This window comes from Drosophila takahashii, chromosome 3L (assembly GCF_030179915.1).
Source record: "Drosophila takahashii strain IR98-3 E-12201 chromosome 3L, DtakHiC1v2, whole genome shotgun sequence".
In the NCBI taxonomy this organism is placed as follows: domain Eukaryota; kingdom Metazoa; phylum Arthropoda; class Insecta; order Diptera; family Drosophilidae; genus Drosophila; species Drosophila takahashii.
Window position 1 is genome coordinate 23,757,022 of NC_091680.1, and position 18,643 is coordinate 23,775,664.

Here is an 18,643-nt window from a genome sequence, read left to right on the forward strand (position 1 = left end):
TTTCAACATTTTTATAAAAATGTAACCCTTAAATGGTCTCCTATAGCTTAACCGATTGAGTAAGCCCAATTGTCTGTCTAATTGTGCCTGCCACAGCTGGCCCCCTTCAACTTTTCAAGGACTTTCGAGCCACAGCCCATGAAAAAACACCACAGAATCTTTTGGCGAATTTCACATCCTGCACTTCAGCCCCCCTCCACCCCTGACACCAATACAGCTGCAGCGACGTAACGCGAAAAATATGTTAGTGGAAAAGAAGTAAAGTGTGAGTGCGTCAGTGGCTTAGGCAGCATTAAAGGATCCTTTAGTTATTTTCCAAATTATTGAGAATTACTTTTAGTTTGGTTTTATTAACAATATATTATTAATTCTTTTTTTGTATTTGGTTATTATTATTAAAAAATTTAAAATTAAATTAACATCTTATTTCCGATAAATCCCTGTTCAACAAAATCCTGCCTACGTCCTTGCGTTAAGTGCTCGTGTTTTCACAGCCTCCACTGCGCTCAGCCTCTCAATTATCGTTTTTCGGGAAATCTGACCCCGGATTTGTACTTTTTTATGCGAACCAACAAAATGGTGAGTTTCTTTTGCTTTTTTGATAATTGTTATTTTTCGCGCATACTTGAGCCTAATGAATAAATAACATTAAGCATGCTCTAATGGGCGAGCGATTTCGGCTCGGTGGAGTGGCAGGGCTCGGAAAAGGCGGGGTGGAAAAACCGGGGCAAAACATTTTCATGGTGAGAATCCGACTGAAGTGGGCCGCAGACGAAGCCGCCGCCCACTTGAGTCCGTCAGCCTGTGAGAACAGATTTTCCAACCGAATTGCCATTGAAAATTGGGTAACCCGAGAGCTGAGCACAAAGTTTAATGAAAAGCGCCAACAGGTGATAAAAGTCCGCGGTCACGTTTGGAAAATCGAAATTGATACAGTTACCCGAAAAAAAAGAAAAACAAAATACACTTTGCACAATTATCGATCGACCACAAAAGCGAATTGTCGCCATTGCATTACAGACATTTCTGGCCAAAACCAGTGCTAATTGGCAACGCAAATTGCGATAGTCATAGGCAAACACACTCAGTTTGTGTCTGAATCGCCGACAGTCGTTGGCCAATACAATATGGAAAATTTTAAATGCAACAATCGGCGATAACAATTGGGAAGTGATGATCGATCCGTAGGTGGCAAATCGAATTTGACATGCTCTTAGCATTGGAATATTTGGAAGAACAAAATAGGTGGGTTAAATTAAGAAAGTTCGAGCATTCTGACTATGTTTTCCTCTTATTTCCTTACAGGAAATATTTCTTTATTAAATTTAGTTATTTATTTTATAGCTTTTAACCGCGTAAGATTTAAAAAAGCACAGTTTACATTTTCTTGGATATTCCTAGAAAACCTTAAAAATACTCTTAAAAAATTTTTTTAAAAAAGGCTGGTCAAACAATGATTAAAGAAAAAACAGAAATCCCCCTAAATGCTAAAACAATGAAGGCCATTAGCCCTGAATCTAAAGCAGCTACGAATGGTTATGGAAGTAAACAAGTTCATAGCTCGGTCTACATCAACAAAAGAATAAAGCCAGAAATTAGCGCGTTTGGTAACACACTACAAAAGGCGCCACATAAAAAGGGCAACAAAAGTTATGGAAAATAAATTCAAATCCCCAAAATAGACACAGAAATATGCGATTTTCTGAATGAAAATGAAGATGCTCAATGGCGACTAACAGAATATTTTGGTCCATTCAGTAAACCAGATCAGTGATCAAATAAACAGGCCAAATTAATCGTTTAAAAAACCAGCGAGTGGTGGCGATAAACGCGTGTGAAAAGAATTTTACCAATTAGCGGTGATAAGGGTATTAGAGGGGGGACAAACCACCGCAAAAAGCTAAAACACACACCGCCCCTTTCGGCCATTGGATAATTTCGATGAGAGGCCGCGATAAACATATGGAATTAGCTTGAGAAACCGAACAACTGATGGTTCGGCTTAGATAAGTGCAGCTGAAGGCCTGTACTTTGCTCTCTCAAGTGGACGATAATTAGGGGTTGCACTGTAGGTCCGGAAATCATCCTCGAACAAATGACTCGCGCCCCAAATAAAAAACGGAAAAAAAACGCAACAAAGTGTAAATAAATTTATTAAGGCTATACTCGCTAGGGGTTAAAAACACATAAAGAATTGGAACACAAAAAACGGAAAACATAGAACTGAAAGCGCAGTTTTCGCACCATTTGAGCGATGGAACAACATCGAATAGAACAAATAAATAAATGAAACAAACACAAATAGCGATCATAGAGCAGACAATGCCAACTTGTTTTGTAATCGCAATTGTTTCGATTTAATTGTACTTCATTTCTATTATTTATCTCTCTTTTGACCGCTTGAAATGCGTAACAGCAGCAACAGGCGAGGCTCAAAAAAACCCCTCTATGACAACGCCATCGATCCGGACTGAAAGATATATATGTATATATAGAGATATAGACACACCTGTGCAATCGACAGTTGCTGCTCCGTACCATTCCGATCGAGTGACGCAGTTTCTGTTACCCATTTTTTTCTGTTTACCCGCTCCATTGCGTAATACCCTCAACAGAAGCCCGGAGTCTCTAGAGAAGTTAACCCAGTAACCACTTTGAACCAGTTAACTCGAAAAAAACAATGCTATTCAAGGCTTTTTTTGGGATAATATTCTCAATTGAATTTTCACAAAGGACTTTGGGGAATGCAGCCAAACCTAATCGAAAGCTGTGCTAATAACGAACAAGGAAAAACCAAATCAATTAAATAGGGCTTCATCGGGTTAAAAGTTTGGCCAAATGTGAGACATACTTCGGAATTCCCAAAATGATCTTTGAACAGTTCTACAATAACATAAGAACCGATTGTGTATCATTTCTTCGCATGAGAATAGGCGTTTATTTGGGTTTATATTTGCGTTTAGCACTAGTTTATACAGGAATTTTTTATTAGGTATAGGCAGAGACATCTGTTTTCATTTACTTTCGTCACTGGCTTCAACTAATATTTAAAAAAGAAGCAAATTTGTAGAAAACCAAATAATTATTGAACTAAGGCCAGGTGGACTTATGGATTATAATTTGAATGTCAGTATGTGGGATATATTCAAGTAGCCACTTAAGGTAAATGATCTAAAATTGTTATAAGTCTATATACATTATTTAATTTTAATGATTGCTTTATTTAAATATTAAATGAAAAGTCTTCAATACAATTCAATTATAAATACTCACAGTCCGTTGCTGGCAGTTATTACAGCTTCAATTTGAATTTCGCATGTGCGAAATGTAATTTGCGTTGTGTAACCTTTTGCCATAGTAACAATTTTGTCGGCCGCTAATTGGTTTACACGCCCCGCTTGGCGACAATCCTTTATGTCACTCTTCGCGATTTTTCCCACCCATATTTTTCGTAACCTCACCTCCCCGCCCCTTTTTCAGCGTCACTTGCACCCATATTGCTGCTATTTTGTAGATGAATTCAGCGAAAAATGTCTCGTCAAAAGTTGGCATTTCTCTCAATTTTTTCGCATGGAACTCGCACTCGATTGAATGCGACGCCATCGAAGCCCTTTTTTCGGTATGACAGCATTTGCCGAATGGTTGCTCCTTGCCAGGCTGCTGCTCCTTTTTGTGACAGTTTCGAGTCCTTTTGTGAAAGTTTTCCAGCTACCAAAAGATTTCGTATACTCGAAAAAAATCAACCTAGAACTACAGAGAGTTTGGTTCAATTTTACCAACGACATAAGAGATTTTTCGTTTACAGATCGAATTTTCCTGTGTGTAGAATGTGCATTTTAGTGGACATAAGTATTTCGGAGTTCTTTTTGATATTGCGTAACCCGAGACCGGACAGACCGATGTTTTGTCTAATAAATTCCGAAACACTACACTTCCGTCACATCATAAATCAAGCAAAATATATATATGGAGAGGCAGGGGTGGAGGAACCTACGGCGATATCGGATCCGATGCTACTACCCTCATGCCCGATGACGGAGATGGGCACAAAGAATTAACGTAATTATGTTCGCAGCAGAATTTGCGCCATAGAATTTGCAATGGTATCGAGCGTAAACAAAAACAATATCAAACAATAAACATGCCAAATCAAACGGAATGCAGCGGAGAGCAGAACACCTTTTTCCCCTGGACATCGAACATAATGAACCCTAATGATATCGAACAGGGGCACCCAGGCAGCTGTTGTGGAGTGTTGAGGGTTTTCGGACCATAGGTAGTAGCCGCGATCGGGCACTCGTACTCGTGCTAAACAACAAAACCAATCGAGTGTTAAGCAAAGCTACGAATTACAAAGTCAAACTACAAATGGCCCAAAACAAACAGATAGAAAACTACTCCCATTGTAGGGGCTCATTTGAATATTAGAGCAAAGAACAAGTAAATGCGGTATAATTGATTGTCCCGACTATCGGATACCCGGTTTTTATTATGTGTTTACAAAACTTGTGGGCTACTTTTTGGTATTAATTATACCCTTGCAGAGGGTATTATGATTTCAGTCAGAAGTTTGCAACGCAGTGATGGAGACGTTTCCGACCCCATAAAGTATATATATTCTTAATCAGCATCACTAGACGAGTCGATCTAGCCATGTCCGTCTGTCCGTCCGTTTCTACGCAAACTAGTCTCTTAGTTTTTGAGCTATCGGGATGAAACTTTCCCAAAAGTCTTCTTTCTATTGCAGGTAGTATGTCGGAACCGACCGGATCGGACAACTATATCTTATAGCTCCCATAGGAAGGATCGGAAAAGAAAACGTTAAAAAAAATTCTAGCTTCGGTGTTTTTTGAAATATTACCTTCTACTTTTGGGGATGTTATTTTTTAAATATTTCTGAATTTCGAATTAAATATTTAACAAATCGGACTACTATATCATATAGCTGCCCAAGGAACGATCGGAAAATTAATGGAAAAGTAATAGGAAATAAATTCTAGCTTCGTTGGTTTTTATTGTATTATCTTCTTCTCTAGGATATGACTCTTTTAAAATATTTCCGAATTTCAATTTTAATTAGATCAAAATCGGACGACTATATCATATAGCTGCCATAGGAACGATCGGAAAATTAATGAAAAATATTAGAAAATTGAACATTTTTGCGATTTGTTAATTAATAGGAATGATCTGCAAGGGTATATAAGCTTCGGCTGGACGAAGCTAACTTCCTTTCTTGTTTTTATTGTCTAATAAGTATCTAATATAACTTATAAACTAATAAAAAACCTAACATATTTTAAGATTATTACATGATGATGCTCAAAAGTGTGAATATTGTATTCCTTTAATAGAGACTGTGTGTCATAAATATAAAGTATCGTTGGCGAAGTTATCCTAAGACTTTAAGAAAATAAGATGGGTTATATTAAAGAATTTTCGAAATCTTTTCCATATAATATTACAAAAAAATTATCTTTTTATGCTGGATATGAAATCAATATACCCCCTCGATTTTTCGTTTATTAAAACTTTGAACTGCAGTTGCAAGATCCAGTTGACGCTTCTACAGCCGATTGACAGCCAATCGGGCCTGTTGCTTCTCTGTTTGCCATCGTTTAGTGGCCAGCAGTCAAGTCAAATAATATGGCACAAATCGAACGGATCCACACAGTAGTTGGCCCTTGTAATAGTCGTGAGTTGGGTGCATCGCAAACTATCGCTAATTGAATTGTACACACGATGGCAGCGTTGTTCTCTTCTTGACTATTAACTGGAATCTGTCGCTTCGCTTTTTGTCTGCCGGTTCAGTTATTTCTGTAATTAACATTCGTCCAAGACTCCAAGGCTCGACAGGATTCTCTGTCAATTGGCTTTGTCGCGACTTTGTTTGGCCTCTGGGGAGACAGCTCGTGACGCTGGTGATTCCTCCGATCCATTCCGTTTCCCGGTAATCACAGGGTTCGGTGACAGGAGTGCAAAGATAATGGGTACCGCCAACACAGATTGAATAAATATTTGAATCCTTTTAGGCCTCTGCCTATGATCTGACTTTGGCTATAGGGAGTCCTTTACTGCTCATTTGAATTCCAAATATCTATTGTTTATAGACATTTAATTGATTTTTAATTAGCAAATTCACTTTCTCAAGAAAATTATATTTGGTGTAAAGAGGTTAAAAGAAAATACGTTTTTTAGCGAATAAAAAAATTTCTATTATACCAGATAATTTAATTAACAAATTATCTTCAAAATTTCTTTGCATTGTATTTTACATATTTTCAGTATAAGAGGATAGAAACTTTATTGCTTATATTGCAAGCAGCTCACAATTTCTCACCCTTTTCACTTTTGAATAGAAACTCTTTTAGAATTCATTTTGCAAGCCAAAACTTCTATTCACAGAAATCACTTGTTCGACATAAATGACCGAAAAATTGGGTCAATCACTGGCCAAACCTTTCGTTTTAGCTCTTTACATAATTATTGGAACGTAACATTTGTCACACAAACGGATAGAGCACGGAGTCGGCTCGAAGCGAAAGTGTTTGGCCCAACCCAACAGAACTGGACAATCGCAAGCCTAAAAACCCAACCCAAAACCTAGGCCAAATGGCTTTGCGTGCCAAATTGCAGCCAGAAATTGTTATCTCCCCGGTTTTTCTGTTTTATAATTTGTAATGACAAAATGCAATTAATTGCTGGGATTGTCCGGACATTGATGCGTTCTGCGAGATAAAAACTAATTACGGTTTGCCATTTTCACAGATTTTGTGTCCGATTTAGCTAAAGATCGGTCATCAGTTGAAGCAAACAATGAAAAAAAACGATGACTCGCCGCCGTTGTTTATTACTTCATTAAAACCGCATTAATACCGCTCTTCACTTGCTGTTCGATTTGTTTAAATCAATAATGAAAACAAGCAACAACAATGAGCTTTTCGGGCCAAGAAAAAGGCCAAATCAAAACACCAAATCGAACGAGCGCCAGTATATAGGAACCAATCCCATCCGAAGCGATCCAAAACCGAACCGATCCAAAGCGAGAGGCTTCCACCAGACAATGCCGATAAATTAGAAAATAATGCGCACCCATTGTCCGCTGGCTTTGTTTCATTTAAGCGCTTTTGTTGTTTGCGTTTTGTTATTATTGTGGGGCCCCCAGCTCAGCGGCGATGACCCCACCCCCCTGACCCCGCGCCAAGCTCCTACTACGGTGTTGACTGGTGGGAAAGACCGGAGTCTTGGCCTCTCAATGCCCTCCCCATGGCTGTGAGAGAAACCGAAAACTTTTGTGGGTGTCTCTGTTAAAATATATTTTAGCTCTTTTAGTAATTCACAATATTTTAAAGAACAGCCATAATTTTTTAAAACCAAATAATGCCTCTTTTGACTTTTTTTAAAAAAAACAAGAAAGGAAGCTAGCTTCGGCCAGCCGAAGCTTAAATACCCTTGCAGATCATTCCTATTAATTAACAAATCGCAAATAATGTTCAATTAATTTCATTAATCTCATTAATTTTCCGATCGTTCATATGGCAGCTATATGATATAGTCGTCCGATTTTGATCAAATTAAAATTGAAATTCGGAAATATTTAAAAAGAGTCATATCCTAGAGTAGAAGATAATACAATAAAAACCAAAGAAGCTAGAATTTATTTCCTATTACTTTTCCATTAATTTTCCGATTGTTCCTATGGCAGCTATATGATATATTAGTCCGATTTTTTAAATAATTAATTCGAAATTCATAAATATTTAAAAAATAACATCCCCAAAAGTAGAAGGTAATATTTCAAAAAACACCGAAGCTAGAATTTTTTAAAGTTTTTTTTTTCCGATCCTTCCTATGGGAGCTATAAGATATAGTTGTCCGATCCGGTCGGTTCCGACATATATACTACCTGCAATAGAAAGAAGACTTTTGGGAAAGTTTCATCCCGATAGCTCAAAAACTGAGACACTAGTTTGCGTAGAAACAGACAGACGGACAGACGGACAGACGGACAGACGGTCAGACGGACAGACGGACAGACGGACAGACGGACATGGCTAGATCGACTCGTCTAGTGATGCTGATCAAGAATATATATACTTTATGGGGTCGGAAACGACTCCTTCACTGCGTTGCAAACTTCTGACTGAAATCATAATACCCTCTGCAAGGGTATAAAAATTGATATTTTAGAAAATTGAGTAATGAATTTATTGAATCAAATTAATAATATATTTTAAAACTCCTGCTTAATATATTTTTAAAGTTCTAAAGAGTATTCAGTTTTTAACCATTTTTCTTTGATTTAAAAAAATTCATTTTCGTTATTCCGCCTTGTGTTTCTTAGTCCCTCTGTTTTTGCTACACGTTTCTCAACTCTTTTCAACTTTTGTTGAATGAAGCTGATTACTCAAATTTGGTTTTGTTTACGATTCGTCAAGGTGTTGATGAGTTGAGCAGACTCCGCCCCCCCGTTCCCCTCCACCACTACCAAACTGTTGCCAAAAAAATTGTTATTAAATGTGATTAGTGCCTAACAAAAAAGAGAGCACAATTCCGTTGTCCCAAGTAGATTCTGCTTTCTGGCCTGGTCGAGGGTTACAGTTATAATCCTAAGCTATTGGCAGTTAACAGTGGAAGGGGCCATACCATCTGGTGGCGTTTAACCCATTGAGCAGTTCGGAATCCGACAATGGGCGAAATGCAGTTATCAATAAAGACTGCTTTTCTATTTTCTGTTTCTGTTTCTATTTATGTTGCTATCGCTGTTTCTCCACTCTTAGCGATGTTTTGCTTTCTTTTTTTTTTGGGTCCGGCTTTCTTCTGGGTCCTATATGGTGTGTGTCGCATCGACATCGGGCGCAGATGGCTGATGGCTGATGGTTGGGATGCCCATTGTGAGAGGACCTTTGTCCTATCAATCCCCCTACCAATTCCAAGGAGTCGTGCAGAGTGTACGGGTTATTTGTTTGGCCGGGAGCCTGCATTTCCGTTTGTTGTTTGCCAAAAATGTAAACAGTTTGCGTTTTGTGCGTAATCGGCTGCGTAATCCCTTCGCCCTCCGTTTAGTACGCGTTATGTAATCGCTTGTCGGGCCAATTCGAGGAGTTAATTATGTCATAATAGACCTGGGACCAAACTCGTTAGGTCCCTCGACTCATCTGTTTGCCTTGTGGCAGTTGTTGGTTTTGTTCGAACTCCCTCTTCTTTTCCTGTTTTTGGGGATCTGCAATTGCTTTTGTCAGGACGTCTGGCTCCGGTTCCTGGGACACGGGACAAATCAATGTGCAAGCAAAAATTAAGCCATTTCCTTCCGAGAACTTAACCGGAATGAGGAATTGCTTCTGTGGGTTCCTCCATGTGTTGCAGGGATTTGTCTGTTTGTTCAACAACAAATTGTTGTTGTTCAAATCAACAAAAGGTGAGAGCAGATAGATCCCAATAATTACAAATTTATTAGGATTCCTTAACTTTTACTATTAAAAGATACTAAATAAAATTGCAAATTGTATATGATGTATTGTAATTGTAACATTATTATACGATTTTAAAACCCTTTAATGCATACTCTCTTATTTCTTATTTTATTATTTATTAAAATATTTCAAGTATTCCTATTAAAGCACTCAGCTCGTCTATCTCAAGTGCTAAAATTTTCACCACCTTCCCTAGAAACCCTTCAAAAACTTCCACTCCACTGCCCGCTTTCATCATTCGGCATTCATTTATCATAATCAGTGGCCATTGAGAGGCACCACGGCAAAAGTGACAAATTTTAAACAAATTAATAAAAAATTAAAAAACCATGCCATGAAAACGAAACCAAACGGGAAAGACACCCGCAACAGGCCACAAATCACAGACACCAAAAAAAGGGGGAGGCTTCACTCGTAGATGAGAGGCCTCGGAACATGCTAATAAAACCCAAATTGACGATAAAATTATTACAAATTTATGCAAATATTTGCGTGGCAGGGGTGGCCCAAAGTAGCTGCCCTCTAGAGCACCCTGGCCTAAGCAAATTAATGGGCTGGCACTTGAGTCTGAGGCTGAATGCGGCAGAGAATCCTAGTCCGAGATGCACCGGCGATGGGTCACATGGACTTGTCTTTGGATCTGGAATATGGTGGTGGTTTCCGTACTCGTCGAGCCATGATTCGGGTAATAATTTATACGCCAATGCGCACGCGATGTGCGATGTCCTGCTGCGCGTAAACAGGAAACAAATTACGCTCGAGAGCAGTTATGAAATGCCATAAAGACTCCCGGATCTGCTCCTTCTCCCGCTGATGTTGTTGTCCTCGTCTCACTGGACAGGAACAATAATGCATTAGGCAGCCGCAACGATGCCATGGATCGCATCCAAGTACACTACGAAAAAATACATATGCAACTACCCCTTTTAGAAGAAAAATAAAGGCAAGAGGCTTGCACGATTATAAATGAAAATATTAAAAATAAAACATTATACACATATTTGATGTATTTTTTGCGCCTGGGAATCATGTAATTTTTTTTATTATTATTTTTTTATTATTATTATTATAAAAATAAAACCAAAATTTAATTTATAATAATTTTATTACGCTTTTAGAAAGCCGAAGATTTTTTAAAATTTTTTAATATTGTACATTACTTGGATATTTATATAAAGAAAATAAATAACTAAGAACATGTCACAATAAATATTTTTTTAGTGTAGTAGAGACCCCGAAGCAGAACGGAACAGAATAGACAATGTGGCGACGGGCCAGGGATTCAGGCTTTAATTCCAATCCAATCCCTTTTCCCTGCCCCTGCTCCAATGTTTTCCGACACGTGGTGAGGGGCGGCCAGGAGCACGGAACGGAAGTTTTCCACTCGGCTCGCGTCATAAAAATCCTTTCATTTTGCTGGCCCATTGTCATGCGAACGCTGGACGCCCGCCAAGAGCCTCAAAATATAATGGAGAGCCCTGGGATCAATTGGAAAGATTTTTAAAAGTATAAAAATATACCCTTAATTTATGGCAAAAAATAATAACTAAGCTCTATTGGCAACTGATACTTATTATGCGCAGCTTTTCGAGGTGAAAATTTGAGGCTTTTCAATGGGAACAAGATATTAATTGCTGCCCACGTTTGCCTAAGCCTCTTAAAACTTATAAGAGTTTTAGCATGAACATTTTTTAAAATGGATATTTTTTAACAAAAATAAATAATAATATTTTAAACTCAGTGGAAAGTGAGATTAAGTTTGACTCACTATCTGAAAATATCATGAGTCCTGAATCCACCCATTTTCCAGATTTATCTGCTCCACAGCTAATTGGCTTGCTAATGATAATGATCCTTCGTCAGCTTTTCACCCTTTTTTGTGATTAAAAATATGTGTTATTTTTCAAATCCCTGACGGCGATCATCATCATCAACACATCAACCTCATATGCAAGGCGTAAGTGTTTTGGCACTCGACGTCGAGCGTCCAGCTCAGAAGTTTGAATATGTGTATATGGAATACGGAACAAAAAACTAAGAGCCCATCTCATCAATCGCTGTCGCTTTGGGAGGGTTGGATATGAAAAAGCGAGTCAAACCACGAATTTGTCGCCCAGGTCGGGGCGCACTATTCTCCACGTTTTCCACATAGATATTGCTTTGACAAATGCCTCGCACCTAATCAAATTTGATACAACTGAATGAGCCTCGAATGCCATCCGTGTATGCAAATAGGTCCTGTTTTGTGCCACTCCTGTTCTCCGGCAATCAGTTGTCAAGTTGCGGCTGGTTGCAAATTTATCATCATTTAATTTCCATTTGGCATTCGTGCCAAATGTTAATGACGCTGTTGAGTTGACAACAACTCGACTCTCGTCTCGACTTGACTTCACTCGAGGCAAATCAACGTTATCCTTGCACTTACGTCTGCAATTTCCTTGCTGCTTTGACGCCCTGTGCACGCTGACAAATTATGTCCCAGTCGACATCGCGCATTCGCCCCGTGGGCCGCCCCGCTTTTTGCCGTCGTTGCTCATTTGCCTAAGTGCGCCGTGCTTTTTGTGCGGTGGAGGCTTTTAATTAATTGTTAGCCTGCGACTTATTGACGGTCTGGTTGGTTGGTTGGCAGCATTGCGCAGCACCACTGCAGTGGAGGCAAAAAAATGTCAAACTAGCACTTAAAAAGCCGCCACGCTTTGCTACTTGTCAACCACGCGCCACAGTCGCCGTGGCAGTCGGATACATCCTCAGCTATAGCCACCCTCGACAATATGTTCCACGTCCAGACGGAATGGCGAGGGGTTGGGGTAGTGGCTCAAGGGAGTGGGGAGCGGTTGTCGATTTTGAATGAAATATGAGGCACGGCACTAAGCTACAAGATTTGATATCAAGAAAATATATTTAAATATATAATATATTTGACAAATAACATCCCTACTATTTAATCGTTATTTAATAAGCATTAGCTTTATTCAATGAAATTGAATATTGGTAAAACAAACTTTTTTCTAAAAAGAATGTTTTGAATAAATAAATAAATAAAAAAATAAATAAAAGCTACAAATAATTGTAATTATAATAATAAACAACTTGACTTAAAAAAAAATATACATGCATAATTTCCTATCTAAAATAATAACTTAAATTTTCAGAATTTATATTTAGTTTTTATACGCTGCAGCACATTAAAAATTGTGGACTCAGATCATAACAAAACATATTGTTAAAGTATTATAACAGTAGTCCACATTTTTTTGGTTTTTAAATAATAGTCAATTTAAATGTATAATTATATAATATGTGCATTAATTTCATATTTCTTGTATTTAACTTAAAATATATAGCTTATCATATTTGTTGTATACCAGTGTAGCCGCCAAACAACCCTGTTAAGCAATTGCAAATATGAAACAGTTTGACAAAAAGCCACCACCCACAAATTAGGCTTCCTAACCAGTGACACAAAATGGGGAAAGGAGAGGGGAAAGTGGGAGGATTTGACAGACGACAGACATCGCCGCCATGTTTAGGATATAAATACACTGAATTGGGGAGAAAATATATAGGGAACTATGAGAGCTACAAAAGAGACAACAGCTTGACCCCTTTGCAGGCCGATCCAGCAACCGTCTATCCACCCAGTTAATGTTTTATGGCACCCACAACCCGAAATGCTAGGAAACTGAACCTTCCGCGTAAGAAAGGTATTTGGAAATTGCATGGAAAAACTGGAAAATGAGAACAGCCGACTGTCGACGAGGTCGTCGCAATAATTTCGCTGACAAATTGTATCACCGTTATTAGCTAATCCGTCTGGTCCTTTGTCGCTAATCCGCCGGATTAGCGGAGTCCATCTTTCGCCTAAAAAAGTGCACAAAAACACACGGATTTTTGGGAAATGCTGATGGAAATCAAGAGTCTGGCTAATCCGGGTCTTCGGTTACCGCAGGTAGCTAAACACTACACGAGAAAAAGCAACAACAACCCAAACAGACAGCGATAGATATGCATAAAAATCTCGCGACATTCTGCACACTCCTTTCTGCGGACCGGACGCTAATCCCCGGCCATAAAGTCGTAAAAAAATCGAAGCACCAGAGGCTGCAAATTATATTTGTATACAGACGTGACCAAATGGGACGAAAGGCGTGGCGTTTTGGGAGTAGGAGGCGTAGGCGAGTCGGGTCGTAAAACGTTTTCGACAATCCTTAAAAACCCAACGAGTTGAAATGGAATTTCAATTATTCGACATGAATCTGTGCGATAATTTTCTCGATGAAATGGGGGGACTGCGGATTAGAAAGGCGTGAAATGGGCTTTGTTTTAAGCATGGCTTAGTCGAGTGGATAGATTAGGCCTTTAACAAAAGTTAATCACTTCCGATTGGGTTCGGGAGAGGAAGTAGGTTACTTTTAATCCTTGCGAGTTTTAATGACTGTTGCTCGTTGTAAACAAATTTTATGACCTGAATTAAAATAAGAACCAAACAATGTGTTGTTATTTTTAGCTGGAAGTCTTAGAGAAAAATTCGCTGAAAGGGAAAAAAATCTGACCTGAAGACACATTGCATACTTACTTACCACCCAAATTGATATCACGGGGGCAACCATATATTACATTTAGTTGAATCAGAAACAACATTTATTTTTCACTTTATTTTCAATTTTAGTGGTTATTTATTTATTTTTTACCAGTTGTAGACATTTATAAAAAGAATTTGTTAATCAAAACCCATTAAACATTTGCCTTCCAAATAACTAATTTATCTCCCCGAACCACTTTGTTGAGTTCTCCACTTTATAACGATCCTATTTAGACACCAGCCGAATAATGTTCTAAAGGGCTAAGCCAGAAGAATCCAATCTTTATATAATTATTCAATATCACGTCAATGCTGGGTAAATATTTGTGAAATGTAGATGTCGAATAAAGAACGGAGAGCAAACGGAGAACGTAGAAACAAGGCATGGAACAGCAACAAAAATACCAATATCAACAATACGCATAATAACAACAATAATCAATATTTGATATTTTAACACATTTGACATACAGAATGGAGAGAGAGGGGAAGGGTACGATTGAATAGACTCCAAAGAGTAGAAAACGGCAATCAAAAAGCCAGAGATCGAGGGAAGACAATGCAAGTGGATTTATTAATGACCGCAATTATTCTTATTATTATTACGAGAAGAAGCCAAAAATCAAAACGGAAAAACACGCGTTGATTTCTTTCGCCAGGGTATTCTGTTACACTCTGAATAGTGAGGTCTTAGAGGGCCTGGGCCCCCCGTTGATCCCGAAAAAACACAATGTGACCCCCATCCAAAGATCCAAGCGACGACCTTTTGTTCAAACTATCGAATTCTGTCTTGGAGGCGCAAAATAAACAGCGCATTAATCAATAGAAATTAATACACAACGGCAAATAGTTGTATAATGGCAAATCAAATTTAGTTTTTTCTTCTCTTCCCAGCGGGTGTAAACTAACCATAAAAAACTCACATAAAAATGAGCGAAATAATGGTAAAGACACCCAGAGACAAGGTTAATTTGATCAGCGAAGGGAGAGGAGCTCGGGCTAAGATGAATACTACAAAAAGCAGAAAAGTCGTCCGCATTATTGGATGATGATGAAATGAGTGTTTTAATACTACCTATATCCGAATGACTCACTAAATAGAGTTGAGAATATTATGTTAATGGCAGTAGCATTTGTCTTATGAATATTCAAATTCGTAATGAATTTTGTTGATAATTTTGATGCGTGTTGAGAGCATAGACTCATTTAATATATAAGTTTATAAATAACGATTCAAATAAAAATATGATAATCCAATTATGGCAAAGAGAACATAAACATTGAAAATATGAAGCAGATAATTTAAAGCATTCAATATCTGGCGGAAAAGTATTGAGCTGAAAGTAAAACTTAGTTATCAGGCTTTTAGGAAATGTGAAATGTGACCGGTTTAATTGTTATATAATATTATCTACATAAGTAGCGATAATATTCATTTTCATTCATTTCCGGGACTAACCGACAAATATTCTGGAAACTGAAATCTACAAAAGGTCGCAATATAAAGAGAAGCCGCAAAATTAAATTTTTCCAGGATTAAGTAGTGGTACTTATTCCATTTCCATTTTTCCAAGCTGTAAAAGGTTTCAAATAGAATAAGCGGATTTTCAAATTTGGTTTTCTCAAATTAGTTTGTTTTTATTCATTTTTAAATGTCTTTGTTTTGTGTTGGCTTTCATAAACCATTTTTTGCTTAGATGATAACGTTTACTTTTAATACAATTAATAATACAATAATACATTGATGTACGTTCTTTTCCTCGCATTTGGGGCTACACTGACACTATAACGAAATTGGCTGGGATATTTACAATTTGAGAGGGTTACACATTTAAAACTAGAAGATACATTTTAAATTGGTGCTGATGCGAAAAAAACAACAAGGAGGATGCGCTCTCTCAATGCTTAAAACTAAATAAAATTAATTTACAATTAGGTTTCTGTTTTTTTTTCGTTTCGTTTGTGGGTTGAGTGCGCTAAATAAATTATAGTTTATAGTTTGTGTATTGGCTAGGAATGTTTTGTGTGTGTGCTTTTCTTTGTTTTTTACTTAGTTCTAAGATCTGAAGTGCGCGAAGATTGTACTAGAATTAAGCGGAGTGGTTTGGAGGATTGGCTTACTTAGAGCTTTTGAAGATTTAAAACCAGTGGATCACTTTGGGAATGCTTCAACAATTGTACTCTACTCTGTACTCTAACCTAAGTCGCTGCTCTAATAGAGCACCGGAACCGGTCGCCTCAAGGCGCTGTCCATGGAGCCATCCATGCCATTTGGCGTGATGGTTCCGGGCGAAGATCCGGGCGAGGAGGTGGACGAGGATGTGTAGAGTCCGGCGGCATTGGCGGAGTGGGCGGCGTAAAGCGAGGGCGCCGAGATGCCGGAGTAAATGCCCGAGTAGAAGCTGCTCAGAGAACTGGGCGGCAATTGGGGCGGGGCTTGTCCTTGCTGCTGACCTTGGTTGTTGACCGCCGCCGCCGCCGCTGCCTGTGACTGATGGAGTTTCGACAGAGCCAGTGGGTCAAAGCCACCGAAGTACGGCACCGGGTAGCCCTGATCCAGATGATGTGAGGGGGCGAAGTACGGCGGCAGTTGGTGGAATGGATTGTAGCCTCCTGCTCCAGCTCCCGGACCAGCTCCCAGCTTCTGTTGACCCATGCCGCCGGCCTGCATCTGTAATCCGCCCTGGGGTCCAGCGGTCAGGGGGTTCTTGGGCTTCCGGCGCGGGCGGTACTTGTAGTCCGGATGCTCCTTCATGTGCAGGGCCCTCAGGCGCTTGGCCTCATCGATGAAGGGCCTCTTTTCCGACTCCGCCAGCAACTTCCATTCGGCCCCCAAGCGCTTGGAGATCTCCGAGTTGTGCATCTTGGGGTTATCCTTGGCGATCTGACGACGCTGCAGGCGGGACCAGACCATGAAGGCGTTCATCGGGCGCTTGATGTGACCCTCCTGACCCGGCGAAGTGGCCAGGCTGTGCATGCCGGCGGACTGGTGACCCGAACCGGAGTTGAGACCGCCACTGCCATTGCTGCCCAGGCTGCTCTGACTGCCCAAGCTGCCGGCGGAACCGATGGAACTGTTGGGCGACAGGGTCTGTTGGGCGGACACGGCCTGGTGCATGTGGTGCGGGGTCATGTGACTGGACATGTGGTGGCCCATGCCGGCGGATCCGTTCACTCCCTGGCCGGCGGGACCGTTGGGTGATCCGCCCATGGCCGCCAGACTCTGGGAGTAGTGCAGTACCCTCTTAATATCCATGTCCATGCCGGGACTCAGCTGGAGCTGACCCTGCGGGGCGTAGTCCTCCAGTCCCTGGGCCTGGCCCAAATGGAAACCGTAATTGGGGTGCGTCGATAAGGTGGCCATTATGTGATTCACTTCCGTTTTATGCTATTGCGGCTCTTTCGAGATCAACACTTCACTTTCTAGAACACAATGTCTGTGGTTAAACTGAGATTCGGATTCTTGTCTCTCTGTGGTTTTGTCTTTATGTCAATGACTGTCTTGCTTTGCTGTGCTTCTGCTTTGCTCTTGCTGTGCTATTGCTTTGCTTCTGCTCGACTCGACTGATTTTTTGTGACTGATTTGTGTAGCGTTCCAGGGAGGCCGACACGACTGCAGCCAAATCCCGTTTGTCTTCCGAAGAGAGTGGAGAACGGGCTGCCGAGCAACCCTCGCACCATCGCCCAGGTAAGCCCGCGGGAGTGCGAGCGGGACGGAGGCTGCGTTTCTTACCTGGGAGAGAGCTGCGCCGCCGTCGCGCTCTCACTCACACATAGCGCCTTCTCTCTTTCGTTTTGTGGCCCATTGTTCCATTGGCTTTGTTCCATTGGCTCCTTTATATCGGTTATAGTTGTTCGCCCATTGAGGGGTGTGTTCAATAGAGGAGCTCAATAGAGCCAAAAGCCAGGCAGCTCGTTCGGCTCTGCTTCGTGTTACTCGATTTAGCGACCCCATTTCACGGGTGGTAAGGGGGGTCCCCCAAAGACAGAGAGAGCGAGAGAAGGAGAGAGCGGGAGCACATTGATTTTTGCACAGTGGGCACACAATTTCCGTTATTGTTTTGCACGGCGACGTTGCACTTCCGCATCTCCCTTGCAGCCAGAATGAGAGAGGAAGAGACAGCCTGCGAGGGAGAGAGTGAAACTCTCTCTCCACTTGTACGAGTGTGCGACTGTGTGTGTGTTGGGCCAATCACAATGGGTCTTTGGTGTGAATTTTTGTCCATTGTGGGTGTCTGTGTTCAGCTATATACCGTCCTCTATGTGTACTCTGTACCCCGCACTATGTGTGTGTGTGAAAGGACTTTTTAGTTTGTGAAAAGGACATGGAAACACGCTTTCCATTCTCTCGCCCCGCTCTCCATTCTCCATTCTCGCATTCTTTCATTTCGCTCGCCATTCTTCTCCATTCTTTTCCGTTTCCTTTTTGCCACTTCTTCCTGGCCGCTCCAGAAAGGATATTACTGCAATTATTTACTTATTTGGCCATAGAAAAGTGAGCCAGAATAAAGAAGCCCACAAAGGAGCGAGTGGAGGTGAGGCAAATCTTCACCCAGATGCATGTAGAACGGCCCTATGTGCCTTGCTA

At 40.2% G+C, this 18,643-nt stretch overlaps 1 protein-coding gene across 1 annotated transcript; it reads right to left on the reverse strand.

Moving 5' to 3' along the window:
* Positions 1–15,673: 15,673 nt before the first annotated feature.
* Positions 15,674–17,628, reverse strand: D (Dichaete). The gene has a single exon (XM_017142102.3). It carries the CDS (start codon positions 17,417–17,419, stop codon positions 16,268–16,270), a length of 1,152 nt encoding a protein of 383 aa, XP_016997591.2. The 5' UTR covers positions 17,420–17,628; the 3' UTR covers positions 15,674–16,267.
* Positions 17,629–18,643: the final 1,015 nt, after the last annotated feature.

Excerpts from the sequence above, each read along its gene's own strand:
- D (XM_017142102.3), bottom strand. The coding sequence starts at position 17,419 with ATGGCCACCTTATCGACGCACCCCAATTACGGTTTCCATTTGGGCCAG.